The sequence below is a fragment of the Nerophis lumbriciformis genome, linkage group LG01, assembly GCF_033978685.3.
Source record: "Nerophis lumbriciformis linkage group LG01, RoL_Nlum_v2.1, whole genome shotgun sequence".
Taxonomy (NCBI): domain Eukaryota; kingdom Metazoa; phylum Chordata; class Actinopteri; order Syngnathiformes; family Syngnathidae; genus Nerophis; species Nerophis lumbriciformis.
The window spans coordinates 513,108-525,713 of NC_084548.2; the positions used below are offsets into that span (position 1 = coordinate 513,108).

General features: G+C 38.6%; 1 protein-coding gene across 3 annotated transcripts in view; it reads right to left on the bottom strand.

Annotated features, from left to right (window-relative positions):
- The window catches only part of dzip1 (DAZ interacting zinc finger protein 1), a 94,340-nt gene that overhangs the window by 8,088 nt on the left and 73,646 nt on the right, over positions 1-12,606 (bottom strand). For all 3 annotated transcript variants that reach the window (XM_061973604.2, XM_061973595.2, XM_072916579.1), the window contains 2 exons: positions 7,880-8,054; positions 3,425-3,771 (listed from right to left, as the gene is read on the bottom strand). In XM_061973604.2, coding sequence (XP_061829588.2) covers positions 3,425-3,771; positions 7,880-8,054 — 522 coding nt within the window. The remainder of the gene's footprint in view (positions 1-3,424; positions 3,772-7,879; positions 8,055-12,606) is intronic.

Here is a 12,606-nt window from a genome sequence, read left to right on the forward strand (position 1 = left end):
CGGATAGGCTTTTGAATATTCTTCACGGAATGACTGCAGTTTTCTTTTCGGTTTAAGACTCGTTTGCGATTTTTCTCCGGCTGATTCCATGATCGTTTGCTCGTTTGGAAACAATGGCCTCGTGCTTGGCAGCGGTGCTATAAATAGCCTCGCACATGGCATTCGGAATGGCTCGATAGGAAGTTACGGGAAGCAGTGTCGATTGTCATTGTTGTTACGCGATTTCGTGAATAAAACTTTAAAAAAAATTATTTTTTTTAATTAATGAAAAACCGTATTTTTTATCACTGCAACCGTAACCCGGAATAGGTTGATGAAAACCGTACTAATTACGGGAAAACCGGAGTAGTTGGCAGGTATGCGTTAGCAATCCGAATTGACCTTTTTTGTGATGTGTAAAGTTCAAGTAGCAAATACTAAATGAAAAGGTGTAGTTTCCTCTGCCTTCTGTTCTGCTAGCCATTCCGTTGTCATACAAGAATGTAGCTTATAGTTTGATTTAGCATGCTGATTTGACTGGTCATTTATTCATCTAGCCCAGGGGTGCTCACACTTTTTCTGCAGGCGAGCTACTTTTCAATTGATCAAGTGGTGGGGATCTACCTCATTCATATATATAATTTATATTTACTTATTTATGAAATATATGTTTTTGTTAACAAGTTAAAGGTGTTTAATGATAATGCAAGCATGTTTAACACATATAGTTAATATTGTTAATACATTAAAGGTGTTTAATGATAATACAAGTATGTTTAATACATATAGTTAATATTGTAAACAAGTTAAAGGTGTTTAAAGATAATGCAAGCATGTTTAACACATATAGTTAATATTGTTAACAAGTTAAAGGTGGTTAAAAATCATACAAGCATGTTTAACACATATAGTTAATATTGTTAACAAGTTGAAGGTGTTTAATGATAATACAAGCATGTTAAACACATATAGTTAATATTGTTAATAAGTTAAAGGTGTTTAAAGATAATACAAGCATGTTTAACACATATCAATTCCTTTCTTTCATGAAGACAAGAATATAAGTTGGTGTATTACCTGATTGTGATGACTTGCATTGATTGGAATCAGACAGTGGTGATGATAACGTCCGCATTTTCGAATGGAGGAGAAAAAAAGTCCTCCTTTCTGTCCAATACCACATGAAAGTGGTTGGTTTTTGGCATCTTATTTGTCCATCTTCCGTACTCCTTTGTATACACTTTACAAGAAATACATTGTCGGCAAACTCCGTAGCTTGCTAGCTTGTGCACGCCAGCTTTCTGAGACTCTTATTTTGGTAGCGCAGGCAGGATGAAGCAGAGCTTTTATTGTGCAACTGTGCGGTCGGTCTTTGGAGTTTTGACGACAGGTACGGCGCCAGAGTCTGTTGAAATAAAGTGTTTCTCGCCTTCCAGTCGGTAATTTTAATGAGCTGGCAGCAGCCAGCGTCATCTCAAAAGACCCTCGGGTGCCGTGAATGTCAATCAAGTGACGAAAGTGACGTCATAGTGAAGATTTTTGATCGCTCATTTTTAGGACTATTTTTTTAATGGCTGGCTGGTGATCGACTGACACACCCTCCGAGATCGACCGGTAGATCGCGATCGACGTAATGAGCACCCCTGATCTAGCCTATTTCTATTCATTTGTCCATCAGTCAAATATTTTTAATGACTATACTCCAAGGTCTAAGGTCTATTCAGGTGTACTGGAGAGGAGGCTACGCCGGATAGTCGAACCTCGGATTCAGGAGGAACAGTGTGGTTTTCGTCCTGGTCGTGGAACTGTGGACCAGCTCTATACTCTCGGCAGGGTCCTTGAGGGTGCATGGGAGTTTGCCCAACCAGTCTACATGTGCTTTGTGGACTTGGAGAAGGCATTCGACCGTGTACCCCGGGAAGTCCTGTGGGGAGTGCTCAGAGAGTATGGGGTAACGGACTGTCTTATTGTGGCAGTCCGCTCCCTGTATGATCAGTGTCAGAGCTTGGTCCGCATTGCCGGCAGTAAGTCGGACACGTTTCCAGTGAGGGTTGGACTCCGCCAAGGCTGGCCTTTGTCACCGATTCTGTTCATAACCTTTATGGACAGAATTTCTAGGCGCAGTCAGGGCGTTGAGGGGATCTGGTTTGGTGGCTGCAGGATTAGGTCACTGCTATTTGCAGATGATGTGGTCCTGATGGCTTCCTCCGGCCAAGATCTTCAGCTCTCACTGGATCGGTTCGCAGCCGAGTGTGAAGCGACTGGGATGGGAATCAGCACCTCCAAGTCCGAGTCCATGGTTCTCTCCCGGAAAAGGGTGGAGTGCCATCTCCGGGTTGGGGAGGAGATCTTGCCCCAAGTGGAGGAGTTCAAGTACCTCGGAGTCTTGTTCACGAGTGGGGGAAGAGTGGATCGTGAGATCGACAGGCGGATCGGTGCGGCGTCTTCAGTAATGCGGACGCTGTATCGATCCGTTGTGGTGAAGAAGGAGCTGAGCCGGAAGGCAAAGCTCTCGATTTACCGGTCGATCTACGTTCCCATCCTCACCTATGGTCATGAGCTTTGGGTCATGACCGAAAGGACAAGATCACGGGTGCAAGCGGCCGAAATGAGTTTCCTCCGCCGAGTGGCGGGGCTCTCCCTTAGAGATAGGGTGAGAAGCTCTGTCATTCGGGGGGAGCTCAAAGTAAAGCCGCTGCTCCTCCACATGGAGAGGAGCCAGATGAGGTGGTTCGGGCATCTGGTCAGGATGCCACCCGAACGCCTCCCTAGGAAGGTGTTTCGGGCACGTCCGACCGGTAGGAGGCCACGGGGAAGACCCAGGACACGCTGGGAAGACTATCTCTCCCGGCTGGCATGGGAACGCCTCGGGATCCCCCGGGAGGAGCTGGACGAAGTGGCTGGGGAGAGGGAAGTCTGGGCTTCCCTGCTTAAGCTGCTGCCCCCGCGACCCGACCTCGGATAAGCGGAAGAAGATGGATGGATGGATGGACTATACTCCAATTGTTTAGCTGACTATTTATATCTGTGTGTGGCATTGCATTAGTCTTTTACAAGATTAAATCATTACAAACAGAATAATGCCACGTACACCATCTGATGTGTGGAGACATTTCACCCCAACCAATGTAGGCGGAAAGGCGGTGTACATTTGCAAATACTGTGCAAAGAGCTACGTCAGGTATGCCACAAAGATGCAGCAGCATATAGACAAGTGCCCAATGATATATCATTATTGTAATTCCCCATTCATTCCCATATATTCCCATTCATTCCCATGGACGCTGTCCAACTTTGAATAATCAAAAAATGGTCAATATTTCCAAACTTCCCGAGCTTAACTTCCCGTGGTAAATTTCCGGAAGGTTTCCGGAGATTTACCGGAAACTTTCCACCCCTTTGCAACCCTATACATAACATAACAAGGTGTTTTGGGACAGTTTACCTTTAGCAAAGTTCGTCTTTTCTGCGTTGCCATTCTGCTCTCGGAAGTTCTTGAGCTGCCGAGGGTCAATCTCCTGCAGCTCACTGACTTCTGACAGGTCATCGTCGTCACTCTCGATATTTGTAACCGCCGTCTGGATCACACCAGGGGGGAGCTGGTTCGAGGACAAGTGCCTGGCTGACAGTGGCCTTGCTTGGATCACACTGGATTTTTTTGCACTGATTTGGATGGCTTCCTCTTTATTCATCCTGGTCTGCATTCTGCCCTGTTGAAGTGGAGGAGGCTCGTCCTCCTCCATGTCTGAGTCCTCCACGTCGGAATCCTCAAAGGAACTGAAAGGTGGGGTCCTAAGCAGAGGTGGGTAGAGTAGCCAGAAATTGTACTCAAGTAAGAGTACAGTTACTTTAGAGATTTATTACTCAAGTAAAAGTAAGGAGTAGTCACCCAAATATTTACTTGAGTAAAAGTAAAAAGTATGTTGTGAAAAAACTACTCAAGTACTGAGTAACTGATGAGTAACATACACACACATATCATATATATACATATATACACACAAACATATATATATATATATATATATATATATATATATATATATATATATATATAAACACACATACACACACACACACATATACATATATATATATATATATATATATATATATATATATATATATATATATATATATATATATACACACATTGATATATACAGTATATAATTTATATTTATATATTTTGCCGTTTTTGTTTGCATGTTAAAGGTGTTTTAATGAATATACATGCATGTTTAACACATATAGATTCCTTTCTTTCATGAAGACAAGAATATAAGTTGGTGTATTACCTGATTCTGATGACTTGCATTGATTGTAATCAGACAGTAGCGATGATAACGTCCACGTTTTCAAATAGAGGAGAAAAAAAGTTCCTCCTTTCTGTCTAATACCACATGAAAGTGGTTGGTTTTTGGCATCTTATTTGTCCAGCTTCCATATTCGTTTTTATACACTTTACAAGAAATACATTGGCGGCAAACTCCGTAGCTTGCTAGCTTGTTTGCGCTGGCTTTCGGAGACTCTTGTTTTGAAAGCGCAGGCGCGATGGAGCGGCACTTTTATTGTGAAGACAGGAACTGTGCAGTCAGTCTTTAGGCTTTTGACGGGATGTACGGTTTAAATAAAAAAGGGTCTTTTTTCCTTCACACTTTTGATTGATTGATTGAAACTTTTATTAGTAGATTGCACAGTACAGTACATATTCCGTACAATTGACCACTAAATGGTAACACCTGAATAAGTTTTTCAACTTGTTTAAGTCAGGTCATGTGACCGCCTGGCTCTGTTTGATTGGTCCAACGTCACCAGTGACTGCATCTGATTGGTGGAACGGAGTGAACGTCACCAGTGACTGTATTTGTTGAAACGCAGGCACTATGAAGGTCTGTCTGACAGACCAAAACAAACAAAGCGTGCATTAACAGATGGATAAAAATTAGTAGCGAGTAGCGAGCTGAATGTAGATAAAAGTAGCGGAGTAAAAGTAGCGTTTCTTCTCTATAAATATACTCAAGTAAAAGTAAAAGTATGTTGCATTAAAACTACTCTTAGAAGTACAATTTATCCCAAAAGTTACTCAAGTAGATGTAACGGAGTAAATGTAGCGCGTTACTACCCACCTCTGGTCCTAAGACACGAAGAAACCAAAGTCTCCAATCAAAATCTGAAACAGCAAACTATTTGTTCTACATTGTACTAACCAATGACACATGCTGATATGTAAAAAAAAACAAATGTTTACAATAAAAGAAAATGTGAAAAAGTTGTCTAATTAATAATAAAGAATTTAACGCTAAACGGTAATAATGATAACTGCGTTAAAACTCCTGTTGGTTAGTATTACCGTTTTAAATTACGAGTATGGAAAAACTGTTTTAATTGCATAAACTCACGGACTGTCTGGCGCCAGCTTGTTGATTGATTGATTGATTGAAACTTTTATTAGTACACCGCACAGTACAGTACATATTCCGTACAATTGACTACTAAATGGTAACACCCCAATAAGTTTTTCAACTTGTTTAAGTCGGGGTCCATGTTAATCAATTCATGGTATTGTTAGCTAACACGAAAACAAGAGACATTAACGTATTTACCCATTAAGAAACGACATAACACATTGCTGTCTGAGTACCGTATTTTTCGGAGTATAAGTCGCTCCGGAGTATAAGTCGCACCGGTCGAAAATGCATAATAAAGAAGGGAAAAAACATACAGGTAAAAGCCAGTAAATTAGAATATTTTGAAAAACTTGATTTATTTCAGTAATTGCATTCAAAAGGTGTAACTTGTACATTATATTTATTCATTGCACACAGACTGATGCATTCAAATGTTTATTTCATTTAATTTTGATGATTTGAAGTGGCAACAAATGAAAATCCAAAATTCCGTGTGTCACAAAATTAGAATATTACTTAAGGCTAATACAAAAAAGGGATTTTTAGAAATGTTGGCCAACTGAAAAGTATGAAAATGAAAAATATGAGCATGTACAATACTCAATACTTGGTTGGAGCTCCTTTTGCCTCAATTACTGCGTTAATGCGGCGTGGCATGGAGTCGATGAGTTTCTGGCACTGCTCAGGTGTTAAGAGAGCCCAGGTTGCTCTGATAGTGGCCTTCAACTCTTCTGCGTTTTTGGGTCTGGCATTCTGCATCTTCCTTTTCACAATACCCCACAGATTTTCTATGGGGCTAAGGTCAGGGGAGTTGGCGGGCCAATTTAGAACAGAAATACCATGGTCCGTAAACCAGGCACGGGTAGATTTTGCGCTGTGTGCAGGCGCCAAGTCCTGTTGGAACTTGAAATCTCCATCTCCATAGAGCAGGTCAGCAGCAGGAAGCATGAAGTGCTCTAAAAGTTGCTGGTAGACGGCTGCGTTGACCCTGGATCTCAGGAAACAGAGTGGACCGACACCAGCAGATGACATGGCACCCCAAACCATCACTGATGGTGGAAACTTTACACTAGACTTCAGGCAACGTGGATCCTGTGCCTCTCCTGTCTTCCTCCAGACTCTGGGACCTCGATTTCCAAAGGAAATGCAAAATTTGCATGGTTGGGTGATGGTTTGGGGTGCCATGTCATCTGCTGGTGTCGGTCCACTCTGTTTCCTGAGATCCAGGGTCAACGCAGCCGTCTACCAGCAAGTTTTAGAGCACTTCATGCTTCCTGCTGCTGACCTGCTCTATGGAGATGGAGATTTCAAGTTCCAACAGGACTTGGCGCCTGCACACAGCGCAAAATCTACCCGTGCCTGGTTTACGGACCATGGTATTTCTGTTCTAAATCGGCCCGCCAACTCCCCTGACCTTAGCCCCATAGAAAATCTGTGGGGTATTGTGAAAAGGAAGATGCAGAATGCCAGACCCAAAAACGCAGAAGAGTTGAAGGCCACTATCAGAGCAACCTGGGCTCTCATAACACCTGAGCAGTGCCAGAAACTCATCGACTCCATGCCACGCCGCATTAACGCAGTAATTGAGGCAAAAGGAGCTCCAACCAAGTATTGAGTATTGTACATGCTCATATTTTTCATTTTCATACTTTTCAGTTGGCCAACATTTCTAAAAATCCCTTTTTTGTATTAGCCTTAAGTAATATTCTATTTTTGTGACACACGGAATTTTGGATTTTCATTTGTTGCCACTTCAAATCATCAAAATTAAATGAAATAAACATTTGAATGCATCAGTCTGTGTGCAATGAATAAATATAATGTACAAGTTACACCTTTTGAATGCAATTACTGAAATAAATCAAGTTTTTCAAAATATTCTAATTTACTGGCTTTTACCTGTATATTCATGAATGTTTCATGTTTACAAGCGGCCATCTGAGGCAGTCATAACTGCGATGTGGCCCTCAGTTCAAACGCGTCCGACACCCCTGAACTAAGATAGTCAATTGTGCACATTTAACCTATAAAGCTGTCCTCTCTTACTCTCTCTATACTCGAAGGAATACCAAACAGAGGTATTTTTACGCTGCATTCACTGAACAGAGTCGGACGCTACAACGCCCGCCAGAAACAATAACTAAAAATAATATATTTCATTTGCTAGGCACATTTCTTTCAAACAACTCATAAAGTGCGACGGTACAAACCTATATTTGAAACAATAAAAGCTTAGCCATTATAACAAATAAAGCACTAAGACTAAAACACTACCAGAAACAGAAAACGTGCCACTTTTCTACCAATGTGTCTATTTCATTTAGCTGCTATAAAAAACATAACTGGGTCCAAAGATTTCAGTGTGTGTATAAGTACTTTTTGAGCACATTCAACAATATCGCGATAATAAATGTTAACAATAGCCGTGATATGAAATGTTCATATCTTTACATTCCCAATAACAATACACATCATTTGATTGGACTTACTTGGGGGTGTGGTCTCTTAAAGCGGCTTTCTGGCTGGGAGTAGATGTCTTTGGTTGGGTGGTGGTCCTGCCTCTTGGTGCTGGCTGGGGTGTCTTTACCTGCCGGGCTAACGCCTCAGATACACCTTGGGTCGCCCTGGAGGGTAAGCTGCTGGATCGAGGCCGAGACTCCAACACTAAACAAACACAAGAAGAACACAAATGATTGTACCGACTTAGAACTCATGCAGACCTGCCAACCTTGAAGAAATTCATATTTTATAAGTGTTCTACAAGCCAACCAATCACAGCCTTTTACTGTCATGGTTAGATTCTCTTTTGGATGTGTATGTCAGGCTATGTAAGGGTTTGCAAACCACGTTGATGCTTTAACGACACTTTTCTCCAGCACATCAAGCCTCAAATGTTGTGGCTGCACTCTATTAGGTTTTTTTCCTCTTTTTTTTAATTTTTTTGAGCAAATCTTGTGTATTTTTGGCACATCAAGCTTCACATGTGGCTGCACTCTGTTAGGTTTTTCCCCTTTTTTAATAGGTATTTTTATGTATTTTTGGCACATCTAGCTTCAAATGTTGTGGCTGCACTCAATGAGTTTTTTTTTCCTCTTTTCTTTTTATTTTTTAGCAAATTTTATGTATTTTCTGCACATCAAGCATCCAATGTTGTGGCTGTATTCTATTAGATTTTGTACTCTTAGGTTTTTTCCTCTTTTTTAGCAATTTTTATGTAATTTTGGCACATCAAGCTTCCAATGTTGTGGCTGTACTCTATTAGGTTTTTTTCCTCTTTTTTAGCAAATTGTACGTAGTTTTGGCACACCAAGCTTCTAATATTGTGGCTGAACTCTATTAGGTTTTTTTCCTCTTTTTTTGAGCAAATCTTATGTATTTTTGGCACATCAAGCTTCACATGTGGCTTCACTCTGTTAGGTTTTTCCCCTTTTTTAAAAAGGTATTTTTATGTATTTTTGGCACATCAAGCTTCCAATGTTGTGGCTGCACTTTATTAGGTTTTTTCCTCTTTTTTTTAATTTTTTTTTTAGCAAATTTCATGTAGTTTTGGCACATTAAGCTTCCAATGTTGTGGTTGCACTCTATTAGATTGTTTCCTCTTTTTATGTTTTAGCAAATTGTATGTATTTTTGGCACATCAAGCGTCAAATGTTGCGCCTGCACTCTGTTAGGTTTTTCCCCTTTTTTACCTCTTTTTTAATAGGTATTTTTATGTATTTTTGGCACGTCGAGCTTCAAATGTTGTGGCTGCACTCTATTAGGTTTTTTTTCCCTCTTTTCTTTTTCTTTTTTAGCAAGTTTTATGTATTTTCTGCACATCGAGCATCCAATGTTGTGGCTGCACTCTATTAGGTTTTTTTTCCCTCTTTTCTTTTTCTTTTTTAGCAAATTGTATGTATTTTTGGCACATCAAGCGTCAAATGTTGCGCCTGCACTCAGTTAGGTTTTTTCCCCTTTTTTTAATAGGTATTTTTATGTATTTTTGGCACATCCAGCTTCAAATGTTGTGGCTCCACTCTATTAGTTTTTTTTCCCTCTTTTCTTTTTCAGCAAGTTTTATGTATTTTCTGCACATCAAGCTTCCAATGTTGTGGCTGCACTCTATTAGGTTTGTTCCTCTTTTTTTTAGCAAATGTTATGTAGTTTTGGCACGTCAAGCGTCAAATGTTGCCCCTGCACTTTATTATGTTTTTTTCCTCTTTTTTTTTTTTTAACAATTCTTATGTATTTTTGGCACATCAAGCTTCACATGTGGCTGCACACTATTATGGTTTTTTTTCCTCATTTCTTTTTTCTTTTTTTCTTTTTTTTTAGCAAGTTTTATGTATTTTTGGAGCTTCAAATGTTGTGGCTGCACTCTATTAGGTTTTTCTTCCTCTTTTCTTTTTATTTTTTTAGCAAATTTTATGTATTTTCTGAACATCAAGCATCCAATGTTGTGGCTGTACTCTATTAGATTTTGTACTCTATTAGGTTTTTTCCATTTTTTTAGCAAAATTTATATAGTTTTGGCACACCAAGCTTCTAATGTTGTGGCTGAACTCTATTAGGTTTTTTCCTCTTTTTTTGAGCAAATCTTATGTATTTTTGGCACATCAAGCTTCACATGTGGCTGCACTCTGTTAGGTTTTTCCCCTTTTTTAAAAGGTATTTTTATGTATTTTTGGCACATCTAGCTTCAAATGTTGTGGCTGCACTCAATGAGTTTTTTTTTCCTCTTTTCTTTTTATTTTTTAGCAAATTTTATGTATTTTCTGCACATCAAGCATCCAATGTTGTGGCTGTATTCTATTAGATTTTGTACTCTTAGGTTTTTTCCTCTTTTTTAGCAATTTTTATGTAATTTTGGCACATCAAGCTTCCAATGTTGTGGCTGTACTCTATTAGGTTTTTTTCCTCTTTTTTAGCAAATTGTACGTAGTTTTGGCACACCAAGCTTCTAATATTGTGGCTGAACTCTATTAGGTTTTTTTCCTCTTTTTTTGAGCAAATCTTATGTATTTTTGGCACATCAAGCTTCACATGTGGCTTCACTCTGTTAGGTTTTTCCCCTTTTTTAAAAAGGTATTTTTATGTATTTTTGGCACATCAAGCTTCCAATGTTGTGGCTGCACTTTATTAGGTTTTTTCCTCTTTTTTTTAATTTTTTTTTTAGCAAATTTCATGTAGTTTTGGCACATTAAGCTTCCAATGTTGTGGTTGCACTCTATTAGATTGTTTCCTCTTTTTATGTTTTAGCAAATTGTATGTATTTTTGGCACATCAAGCGTCAAATGTTGCGCCTGCACTCTGTTAGGTTTTTCCCCTTTTTTACCTCTTTTTTAATAGGTATTTTTATGTATTTTTGGCACGTCGAGCTTCAAATGTTGTGGCTGCACTCTATTAGGTTTTTTTTCCCTCTTTTCTTTTTCTTTTTTAGCAAGTTTTATGTATTTTCTGCACATCGAGCATCCAATGTTGTGGCTGCACTCTATTAGGTTTTTTTTCCCTCTTTTCTTTTTCTTTTTTAGCAAATTGTATGTATTTTTGGCACATCAAGCGTCAAATGTTGCGCCTGCACTCAGTTAGGTTTTTTCCCCTTTTTTTAATAGGTATTTTTATGTATTTTTGGCACATCCAGCTTCAAATGTTGTGGCTCCACTCTATTAGTTTTTTTTTCCTCTTTTCTTTTTCAGCAAGTTTTATGTATTTTCTGCACATCAAGCTTCCAATGTTGTGGCTGCACTCTATTAGGTTTGTTCCTCTTTTTTTTAGCAAATGTTATGTAGTTTTGGCACGTCAAGCGTCAAATGTTGCCCCTGCACTTTATTATGTTTTTTTCCTCTTTTTTTTTTTTTAACAATTCTTATGTATTTTTGGCACATCAAGCTTCACATGTGGCTGCACACTATTATGGTTTTTTTTCCTCATTTCTTTTTTCTTTTTTTCTTTTTTTTTAGCAAGTTTTATGTATTTTTGGAGCTTCAAATGTTGTGGCTGCACTCTATTAGGTTTTTCTTCCTCTTTTCTTTTTATTTTTTTAGCAAATTTTATGTATTTTCTGAACATCAAGCATCCAATGTTGTGGCTGTACTCTATTAGATTTTGTACTCTATTAGGTTTTTTCCATTTTTTTAGCAAAATTTATATAGTTTTGGCACACCAAGCTTCTAATGTTGTGGCTGAACTCTATTAGGTTTTTTCCTCTTTTTTTGAGCAAATCTTATGTATTTTTGGCACATCAAGCTTCACATGTGGCTGCACTCTGTTAGGTTTTTCCCCTTTTTTAAAAGGTATTTTTATGTATTTTTGGCACATCAAGCTTTCAATGTTGTGGCTGCACTTTATTAGGTTTTTTCCTCTTTTTTTTTTAAATATTTTTTTTTAGCAAATTTCATGTAGTTTTGGCACATCAAGCGTCAAATGTTGCGCCTGCACTCAGTTAGGTTTTTCCCCTTTTTTAATAGGTATTTTTATGTATTTTTGGCACATCCAGCTTCAAATGTTGTGGCTCCACTCTATTACGTTTTTTTCCTCTTTTCTTTTTCAACAAGTTTTATGTATTTTCTGCACATCAAGCTTCCAATGTTGTGGCTGCACTCTATTACGTTTTTTTCCTCTTTTTTTTTTTTTAACAATTCTTATGTATTTTTGGCACATCAAGCTTCACATGTGGCTGCACTCTATTAGGTTTCTTTTCCTCTTTTCTTTTTTAACAAGTTTTATGTATTTTCTGCACATCGAGCATCCAATGTTGTGGCTGTACTCTATTAGATTTTGTACTCTAATAGGTTTTTTCCTCTTTTGTTTTAGCAAATTTTATGTAGTTTTGGCACATCAAGCTTCCAATGTTGTGGCTGTACTCTATTAGGTTTTCTTCCTCTTTTTTAGCAAATTGTATGTAGTTTTGGCACACCAAACTTCTAATGTTGTGGCTGAACTCTATTAGGTTCAGCCACAACATCAAGCTTCACATGTGGCTACACTCTGTTAGGTTTTTCCCCTTTTTTAAAAGGTATTATTATGTATTTTTGGCACATTAAGCTTCCAATGTTGTGGTTGCACTTTATTAGATTTTTTCCTCTTTTTATGGTTTAGCAAATTGTATGTATTTTTGGCACATCAAGCGTCAAATGTTACGCCTGCACTGTTAGGTTTTTCCCCTTTTTTACCCCTTTTTTTACTAGGTATTTTTATGTATTTTTGGCACATCCAGCTTCAAATGTTGTGGCTCCAC